The sequence below is a fragment of the Tupaia chinensis genome, unplaced genomic scaffold (assembly GCF_000334495.1).
Source record: "Tupaia chinensis unplaced genomic scaffold, TupChi_1.0 Scaffold000604_1, whole genome shotgun sequence".
Classification (NCBI taxonomy): domain Eukaryota; kingdom Metazoa; phylum Chordata; class Mammalia; order Scandentia; family Tupaiidae; genus Tupaia; species Tupaia belangeri.
Window position 1 is genome coordinate 1,307,069 of NW_006160122.1, and position 10,474 is coordinate 1,317,542.

The 10,474-nt window shown below is 55.9% G+C and overlaps 1 protein-coding gene across 1 annotated transcript in view; it reads right to left on the reverse strand.

Annotated features, from left to right (window-relative positions):
* The window catches only part of RSPO1 (R-spondin 1), a 22,132-nt gene that overhangs the window by 6,815 nt on the left and 4,843 nt on the right, over positions 1–10,474 (reverse strand). The window contains exon 2 of the mRNA XM_006158580.1: positions 9,955–10,328. Coding sequence (XP_006158642.1) covers positions 9,955–10,048 — 94 coding nt within the window. The 5' untranslated portion in view covers positions 10,049–10,328. The remainder of the gene's footprint in view (positions 1–9,954; positions 10,329–10,474) is intronic.

Genomic DNA, 10,474 nt, shown 5'->3' on the forward strand with positions numbered 1-10,474 from the left:
AATCATGGGGCACACGCCTGGAACCACAGGGCAGCGGGGTGCCCACCGCCGTCACCTGAGCAGTGCGCTGCCCACATACGGCCTGGCCTCCTTTCCACCTGAGAGGGCGGCGAGCGTGCCCTCCCTGAAGGACTGCTGGGCAGAGTGTGCGCTCCAGGAACGATGCCTGATTCCAGAACAGGAGAATGAGGGCGACCAGGCAGGTGAGCGGAAAACAGGAGAGTAACAAATCCGACCGCGATCCATGGCAGCAGCGCTTACTCTGTGGCAGGAAGTGGTCTTAGCGCTCCACAAGTATCAGCTCACGTAACTCTCACAACAGCCTGTGGAGTAGTTACTGCGATCACTCGCCCCAATTCTTAGTTTTGCAGATGAGGAAATGGAGAGGTTAAATTGCTTGACCAAGATTTCTCAGGCAAAGGGATCAAAGTCTCTGAAAGCTAAGGAGGAGAAGCCACAAGTGCGGCTAGACTTCTGCCCCCCTTGCAGGGCACATGAGCTTGCCCGAGAGAAATAGAGAGAGGGAACGTGAGAAATCACCCCCGGGGGGGCTGGCCACACCACAATCCCGTCTCCTCCACTCTCCTCTCAGAATTTTGGGCAGGCATGCAACACATGTCTAGTAGGACTTTAACTGCAGAGTCGGCCATATGGGATCTAGCAGCCCTAACCACCAGGCCACCAGTTGTCCAAGTTTTGGGTTTGTTTGCTACAGGGCACATGTGCTCAGTAGAGAGAGAAAGTGAGAAAACACCTCCCACCCCAGGGGTGATGGCCATGCCACAACCCTGTTTTAATCCTCTGATTTTTTTATTTTAAGAGAGATTTTTGCTATAGGGCACATGTGCTCACCAGAGAGGCAGAGACAGAAACCAAGAAATCACCCCCCAGGAGGTGGTTGGCCACATTGCAATCCCTTTTCCTCTATTATGCTCCTGGGATTTGGGGCACGCGTGCACACGCGCCCCATGTGAGTTTGAAGCCGCCAGGTCTGGGACTCGAACCGCAGTCTACTATGTGGGAGTCCAGCGACATAACATTACACCATCTGCTGGTCCCTTAATCCTCTGTTTTGATCAATCAATTTAAAAATGACTTGTGCTCATGGGGTTAGTCATCGTTTGAACAAAAATACTCCATATGCTATATGAGACTTGTGAGGGGGTCTTTCAGATTATTTTCCACTCTCAGGCTGTATTTGGCTGTATTGTTAATAAGTTGATAAGTCATTACCAATTTTAGACACCACTTCCTTCACAGACAGTAAGTCCTCTGTTATGCATGGTTGTCTCTTAATTTGTGGTTGTGCGTGCTGCTTCTAGGTTTTGGCCTTGGTTTCTTTTTTTCATTTGAGAGATTTTTGCTATAGGGCACGTGTGCTTGCTGGAGAGACAGACAGAAAGCGAGAAATCACCTCCCAGGGAGGGTGGCCATGCCACAATCCCTTCTCCTCCATTTTCCGCTCAGGATTTTGGGCACACACACACGCGCCCAGCATGAGTTTCAAGCCACTGGGTTTACAAGCTACTGCGGTCAGCCATGTGGGAGTCTAGTGCCTCAATCGCCAGGCACCTCCGGGGGCTGGCCTTGGTTTCAACAACTGAGGTGACCCAGGTGTCCCATCTGCAGGCCCCCACAGCTCAGTGGCCATATTCATTTATTCCTTATCACCTTCCTTAAGGTGGAGGTGCAGAAGGCCTTCTCAGCACCCTGCTGCTTGCCTCCCATTCAACCAACCACATCCGGCATTTTCCCCAGCGCCATTCAGCTTGTGAACCCGGTGGCTTGAAACTCACGCTGGGTGCGTGTGTTGGTGACACAGCAAGACAAGCGTGGCATGCTTGGGGGTCTGCAAGTAGCTCAGCCTGGCAGGACCACGGAGTGAGAGGTTACCCGTGAAGCTGGAGAAGGAAGCAGGGGCCCTGAGAGGAGGAGTCTTGAACCCACATGTCCTAAAGGCAAATGAGGGGGTCAGCCCTGCAGCACCGTGGTTAAGCGCTGTGCAGAGGAACCTGGATCCCACACAGCCCACTAGGGTTTCAGTGTCAGCCTTCACGGCTTGCGTACTCAGCGCTTTTCCACGCACACATGTGGGCAGGGTCCTGACAGGAGGGACAGCTGGAGGAAACGGGCTGCGGTGTGGCCAGGTCCTGGGGAGCTGCTTTCTCTCTCCTTCTCCTCCCTGTTCCTGTCTCTAGTGAGCATGGAACGAAAGTCAGTGGGGGACTAAAACTGGAGAGCTGGTCGGGGTTCCATTTCAGAAGAGAAGGGGTTGCAGGGAGGGCAGACGTGGAGACAGGAGGAGTCCAGGTTAGAGCTGAGGCTGGAGGAGCTGGCGCTGACCCAAGAGGAGGCAGAGGACGTTATTCCGGCAGCAGAACCCACAAGACTAGGTGATGGACGGGCCATGGAGGTGAGAGAAGGGCAATGACAAGTCAAGTGACTTTGAGATGCTGGGCTCGTGTGACAGGGTGGCTGTTGGCCCTTTGTGCAGAGTGGGACCGGAGGAGGAGGAGCAGACCGGAGCGGGGAACTGAAGAGCAGCTAAATGTCAGCTGAGCTGCAGAAGGCGCAGGGGCACAAGGGAAGCACGTTGGCTGGGCAGACCTGGAGGACCTCACCATGAAAACAGCCACCGAGGCACGCAGGGCCACACATCAGCGAGGAGGGGCGTGGAGAGTGAGAAGAACTGGACGTTTAGGAGAAGGACCGAAAGAGAACCGAGGGGCTAAGACGAAATAACCAGACAGGCAGGGGATGCCGAGAAGCACACTGCATTATGGGAGCCAAGAGGAGAGTCCACGTGGGGGAAGAGGGAGGTATCAGCACCCCAAATGCTGCCAAGATAGATGAGGGGGTCTGCAGCAGCAGGCCGTGGGGCCCTGCTGAGGGTAGTGCTGGGGTTGGTTGGAAGGGAGGGCAGTGGGCAGGGGTAAAGGAGCAGAAGGAAGGTGAGGAGGTAGAGAGAGGAAATGGCGCCATTGCTTTCAAGAAGTTGGTGTGTTGGGGCCAGCAGGTGGCATGGTGTTAAGGCAGCTGGAGCCCACATGGCCAGCTGAGCAGTTCGAGTCCCAGACGTGGCAGCTTGTAAAACCAATCCCAAGGGGAGAATGGAGGAGGAGAAACCGCAGCCTGGTCATAGCCCCCTAGAAGGTGATTTCTTACTTTCCCTCTCTCTCCCTGGCAAGCACACATGCACTAGAGCAAATTTTAAATTTAAAATAAAAGAGGAAGTTGGCGTAGAGGGGAGGAGAGACCTGGGGATCAGTCCATGTGAGCAAGCTGTCACTGGTAGTCAAATCTGCACGAGTGGAAGGAGAGGGCTCTGGCTGAGCCCAGATGATGGCCACGGACCACAGAGATGACAGCCGGGGAGCGGAAAGACTGGGAAGACGGAGAAGGAAGCGTGGAGTGGAGGGAGGGGACCAAGAGAGTGGCGAGTGGGAAAGCCAACTGGAAAGGGGAGATCTGCAGGGCGCAGGGAGGAGGCCAAAGCCGGGAGCTCCCAAGCCGGACTGCGAGACTGGACCCTCGCAGGTCAGTGACCTGATGCCCATGGGAAGGGCAGTTTTGATGGGGCACGGGGCTGAGAGCTGAGAGTGGGAGGAAGGGAAGGATGAGAGGATGATGAAAAGAAGGGCCCGAGCATTAGAGGCCACAGAATGAGACAGAGAGGGGACAAAGGCATGTGGACTGTGACCACAAGGCTCGGGCAGTGTAAGCTGATGGAGTGAGGATTCGGGAAGGTCAAGACGGGGCTCGGCCAGCAGGTGGCGTGGTGGTTGAGGGCTGGACTCCTACATGGCCCACTGTGTTTGAGTCCCGGACCTGGTGCCTGGTGCCTTGCTTTCTCACTTTCTCTCTGTGTCTCTTTCTCACTTTCTCTCTGTGTCTCTTTCTCACTTTCTCTCTGTGTCTCTTGCTCTCTTTATGTTTTCTCTCTCTCTCATGTCCTATAGCAAATTTTAAAATAATAATAAAAAGAAAAAAAAAGGACTGTCTTTGAAGTATACATAGAACTCTTAATAGTCAATGAATAATCACTAAGTCCTAGTGCATTTGATTTTAAAAAATAATAAAGACAGAGCTCGGGTGGCAGGATTGGCCTTGGTCAGGCAAAGGAGCCAGTGGCTGGAGTCAGGGATGAGAGACTGGGGAAACTGACCTCAGAAACGTTTGGGGGCTCAGCAGGAGAAGGGGGTTCAGTGACGGCAGGGGTCAGTTCAATGAGGAAAGGGATGCTTAACGAGGAGGGTAGGAACCGAAGGTGTTCTCAGTCTAGCAAGGCAAATGGGTTGGCAGTGAGAGATGACGACCGGAGGGGAAGGCGTGCCACATGGGAGGGACAGCCTGTGCAAAGGCCCCGAGGCACAGTGTCTGGAGTTCCTGGGAAGGAAAACAGCTGTGTTCTATTGGCAAGGAAAGGACCATGGGAGGGCATGATGGCACTGGCAGCTGAGAAAGCCCCTCCTGCAGCTGCCTGTGCTCGGGGTGGGGACAGTGTTGGAGGGCTGCAGGCCAGGTGGGCACAGGGAGGAGGAGGAGTCTCAAAAAGGGGGTGGAGCCTCCTTCCCAACTTCACCCCCCCACAGCTCTGATTCTCCCAGCCACCCTCACTGCTCCCTCCACACCAAGTGCTCTGCTTCCCAGCCCTCCATGCCGAGAGCGAGGCGAGGCTGGGCCCGCCTGCTTAATCACCCTCTTGCTTCTAGCCTCCTTCGTCTTCGAGCACACCCTGTGGACCTGCCATGATGAGGGCTTGCCTGTGGACTAAGCAGGACTCGCTCACGGTCCCTCCTCCCCAGGGGCTTCACGGCTCCCAGCTCTCACTTCCTCACCTCCGGGATCTTAAGGCCCTGCCTGAAAGCCATCAGCAGCCCTCTCACCTACAGAATTCAGACCCACCTCCTTGCCTGGCCTCAAAAGCCTTTGTGGTCCAGCCAGGTGGCCTGGGGTTAGGACCGCTGGATCTCACATGGCCAACCATATGGTTTGAGTCCCAGACGCGATGGCTTGAAAACATGCCGGGCATGTGTGCATGCATGCCCAAGTTCCGAGAAAAGAATGGAGGAAAAGGGACTGCAGTGTGGATATCTCCCCTGGGGAGTGCTTTCCCACTTTCCCTGTCTCTCTGTCTGTCTCTGGGAAATGTACATGCCCTGTAGCAAATTGGGAAAAGAAAAGAAAAGAAAGAAAAAAAGAAAAGAAAAGAGAGAAAAGAGAGAAAAGAAAAAGAAAAGAAAAAAAGAAAAGAAACGAAATGAAGAAATGAAGAAACCAAAAGAAACGAAATGAAACTAAACGAAAAGAAAAGAAAAAAAGCGTTTACTAGCCGATCCTCCCCCTCATCTCACAACTCTACCCTAAGCAGCATCTTTGTTTCCCTGGACACATCACAGTACTTCACACCTCTGTGCCCTCACTCAAGTTGGTCTTTGTGACTGGAACATTCTGTCTCTTGCTGAGCTTGACTCCCTCATGCCTCAGAACTAATGTCAACTCCTCCAGAGAGTCTTCCCTGATCTCACCTACAAAGGCTGGATGGAGCGTTTCCATGCCGTCCAGTGCTCGAATGTGTCACCTCATACTGGCATCTGCTAATATGTGTTTTTCTGAGGATCAGCAGATGGCATAATGGTTATATCACTGGACTCCCATGTAACCGACCGCAGTTCGAATGCCAGACCTGGCAGCCTAAAACTCATGCTGGAAGTATGTGTGTGTGTGCGTGTGCGTGTGCGTGTGCGTGTGTGCCCAAGATCCCGAGAGGAGAATGGAGGAGAAGGGACTGCGGCCTGGCCATCTCTCCAGGGTGTGATTTCTCTCTTTCTGTCTTTCTGTCTCTCTGTCAAGTGCACACGCCCTGCAGCAAAAATCTCTCTGAAAAAAAAATTAAAATAAAAAATATGCGTTTTTCTGCCACTAGAAAGACCTTCAGAGGGCAGAGGCTGTGCTGTTTCTGAATGAATGAAGGGGTGAGGCTCACAAGGGGAAGGGAGTGGGCCCAGTAAGGAGACCAGGGAAAGGAGCAGCAGGGGCTCTCCTCAGGCCACAGGCTCCCAGGAGAGGCGCCATCCCCGTGGCTTCCTGCTGCCCCGGCTTGCGCACGCCCAGGGGGAGTCAAGGGTGTTCATTTAGGGCCTCCGCTCCCCTCGCCTGCTGTGAGCAGCCCCTCAGCAGCCTGTTTGCCTCGCCCAGCCACTGGCACAGACCATGTGCTCCCGAGACTGGAAGCCCCAGTGGTTCCTCGCACCCACAATTCAAGCTCCCCAGCGGCCCAGCCTCTGCCCGGACCCTCCCTCCGCCCCAGCGCAGTGGGCACTCATTGGGCTTTTGGTATGAGCAGCAGAATACTTCTTTTCAGTAGACAAGCTCCCCAGATTATGAACGGGGTCACAGTCGTTCCCCAGTTAAAACCCCAAGGCTCTGGCAGCCCACTTCCTCAATGGGCACGATGCTCCTCCCAGCTCCACACCTTCGGGGGGTGGGTGGGTGCTGTTCCCTCTGCCTGGAATGCCCTTCCTCCCATCCAGCCAGGCCTGACAGCCTGGCCTAGAGATCCCCTGCTCGCCCGGCCCCAGGCCTCCTCCTGGAGCAGCACTGAGGACACTGGATTAAACTGGTCTCTCTCCCGCCTCACTCACAGGCTCCCGGAGATTGTTCTCTGCAATCTGGGGCCAGGCTCCGTGGGTGCTCGGTGAACATTTGCTGAATAACCCAAGGAAGAAGCAGGTGCTCGGTGAGGGAGCGGGGCCTCAGGACGGCCAGTGCCGGAGGGGAAGACCCTCCACGTGGAGGATGGGGCAGTGAGACGGGGCACAAGGGAGATCAGCCTGGAGCAGAGGGCCCAGGGGGGCTGGGGGCTTCACGCAGGCAGGACCTAGTGAGGGGGCCTCTCAGTGCAAGGGATGGTGGCAGGAAGGCGGGCTCAGTGAATGGAGGGGGGGCTCAGCGCGGGGGTGGGGGAGTCCTTGCTGAGGGGAGGAGCAGGAAGAAACCCTGCCAGGGGGCTTTCTAACTCAGAGCTAGATAGAAGTCCTCTGCTCAATCTCTTGTCCCCTCCATGCTGGAGGCCATGACTCAGGCTCTGCCACCCATTTCTGAACTCACACTGGGCCGGCTCAGGCTCAGGGATAACTTCTGTGGCCTTCTGACCGACAGCTGCGGGACATTGGAGAGTCCGCCCTGAGGCTCAGACACACAGGAAGCCTCCCTCGACCTGGCCCCAGCGCACCCTTACCTGCCCTTCTGCCAAGCCCAGGGTGGCAAGCAGGTGTCAGGGTCTTTCTCCCTCCCTCCCTCCCTGGAAGCCCCAGGACAAAATGGTTCACACATTGTTTATTTTGCAATGACTCTGCACCCTGATGTCTACACAGAGCTCCATCTTTCCCAGAGGCTGTGAAACATACACAGCCGCTGTCTCACCTCAGCCTCTTTATTGTCCTAACAGACTCCATTTCGGCTTTCAGATTATGATGGTTATTGCATAACAGGCATCGCCTAATAACGTAGCTCCCCCATTCTGGACCCTCACACCCTGAGCTGTTCCCCACACTGCACCCCATCTTTGAGGCTCAGCGCCAAACGTGTCTGCTTCTCACACCGCCCAGTAACAAAAGCTGGTGTCTGAGCTGCAGAGGCTGCTGGGCACGGCTGTGTTGAAAGCGAGCATCAAAATTGCTGTACTCGATTGGCCACCGCTGGGACCTGGCCCTCTCTCATGCCCGGTCCAGTCCTTTTGTTTTTGTTTTCAGTATGACCTACTTGAACCCGGATCTCTGACCCCTAGGTGAGCTGGGCGTGTGTGGTGTGTGCATGCCACGTGTGAACGGGTCCTCTCTTCTCACTTCGGAAATGGAAGAGACCGATTATAAACTGCTAACTCGCATCTGGCCCATGGCCTCCGAAATGCTGGCCACGACAGAGGAGAAGGGAGCAAAACCGAGGCCTTGCTGCTGATTAAACCTAACTGTCTCTAATCGTTTGTTGAGCCAGGGATTTTCAGCTCCACCAGTTCTCTGAACATCTCCCCCTGGGCTGAGTTCTGGCCTTGGCCACTCCCATGGAGGCCCGACAGAACGCCACTGCCCTTCAGCCCTCCCCAGCAGGCCTGTTCTGGAGGGGAAAGTGAAGCAAGAAGCAGTTGGGCAGGACTTCAGGAAGACTTCCTGCCTGTGGGCGGGGCATCTCTTTGTTTGTTTGTTTGTTTGTTTGTTCGCTGCAGGGCACGTGCACTAGCCAGAGAAAGACACAGGGACAGGGATAGCCATCGCCTGATGGGGAACACCCAAGTCTAGAGGCTCCCACCCCACTTCTGAGCGCGGGCACATACGCTGTGGCCACTCCCACCTGTAAGGGCTCCCTCACTGAGACATTACCAGTCACTGAGTGCCCGGAGAAGAAGGTGGGGACAGGGACCAGCAGTTAGCGTAATGGCTATGTTGCTGAACTCCCATGTAGCCAACCATGGTTTGAGTCCCGGACCCGGTGGCTTAAACTCACGCCAGGCGTGTGTGTTTGGGTGTGTGTGTGTGTGTGTGTGTGTGTCCAGGATCTCGAGAGGAAAATGGAGGAGAAGGAACTGCGGTGTGGCCATCCCCCAGGGGGGGTGATTTCTCACTTTCTGTCTCTCTGTCTTTTGGGCGAGTGCACGCGCCCTATAGCAAAAACCTCTCCAAAAAAAAAAAGGTGGGGACAGGTGCACGTGGAACCCTGTCACACTGACTCCCACACCATGGCCTCAGGCCTGCCTTGCCCCTTTCTTAGTAGCATGCTGAGAGGAGTTAATGACTCTTTTTAAGCTGTGGGACCCTTTCTTCTGAGGTCATCTCACATGGAAGCTCGTTCCCAAACACAGAGCGAGAAGGAGCTGTGCTGGTTTGAAGGGCATGGCCAGACCCATCTGCTGCCCCCACTGCCCCACCAGTCCCTGAGCTCCCACTGGCGTGGTGGGAAAGCCACAGGAGGGGCCAGACCACGGCGCAGCGATAACCGTGATGCTCCTGAGACTGGCCGCGTGGGAAGGTTCGGGGTCCGTGACCCGAGACTTCCCTGAACACACAGGCACGCACTGCCCACGACCCAGGTGGGCTGGGGCTGGGGCCGGTTCAGCGTCAAGACCTGTTGAGGGGCTGCGCTCGCTCTCACACAGAAATAATGAACTAATTTTAGAAAGCCACAGGGGTGGCCAGTCTCGGGACCCTCCCTCCTTCACTGCTCCTGCTCCCTGCTCTGGGTGGGACACCCTGCTGCCCACGGCCAAGCTGTGCAGAGCCCTGACCTGGAGAGGCTAAGGGCAGCACTTCTTTTTTTTAAAGAGATGTTTGCTATAGGGCACATGCGCTCGCTGCAGAGACAGAGAGACAGAAAGCGAGCCATCACTCCCTGGGGGGATGGCCATGCCACAATCCCTTCTCCATTCTCCTCTCGGGATTTTGGTCACACGTGCACATGCACCCGGCATGAGTTTCAAGCCATCAGGTCTGGGACTTGAACCATGGTCAGCCATTTGGGAGTCCAGCGCCTTAACCACTGTGCCATCTGCTGGCCCCTGAGGGCAACATTTCTGCCATCACTAAAAGAAAGGCACCCTGAGCTCCCCGGACCATGAGGGAACCCCGACGCTGGGCAGGGTCCCAGGCAGCATCTCTGTGGAGGTCACGCAAAGCCGGTGCCATGTCCGAGAGCATCCTCCACAGTGGGACCCAGGGGGGGTCAGTCTAGAAAGCAGAGTCCACAAAGGGGACACGGACCAAGTGAGCCATCCACGGCATGGTCATCTCAGCAAGTTAACCACCCACTGGGCACTCCACTGCCAGGAAACCCACTGAGCGCTAGACAGCCGCAACCGAGTGGAAACCTCGGTCGGTCGTTGCAGAGACTCCAGAAGGCCCTGCAGACCCCGCGGCCCCCGCCCCTCAAGGCTAGCAGCAGCCCAGCCCCTCCATTACTCACTCCGCCGCTGCCGCTTCCCCTTGATTCCCCGGCTGCCAACAGCAAGGTGCATCCAGCTCAGAACCAGGGCCACCACGCACAGCCCAAGCCGCATAGTCACTCGCCAGCTCCAGGCCCCTAGTAGGAGGGGTGGTCTCCGGGGGTGGATGGCGCAGGGCCCTTGCTAACGCCTCCGGGGCTGGGTCAGCAGCAGGAGGCCCAGGCCTGGGCCGCAGCCCAAATCCACCATAATCTCAGCTGGGCACAGAGGACGCAGGAAGCCCAGTTCTCCATCAGCCCAAAGAGAGGTCCTCAAAGACAGCACTCCTCGGGGACCTCCGGTGTCACATGGGAGATCTCTGTGTCACTTCCTCAAGGACTACTCCCAAACCAACCTGCAGGTGGAGGAGAGAAAAGGGTTAATTCTGGGATACCCCAACCTGCGGCCCCCCCACCTATGCCACCTCATTCGCACAAAGCCCCCTCCTAGCAGATGATGAAAACTCAGGCTGTTTGGACATTACAGGTTTCCCACCTGGCA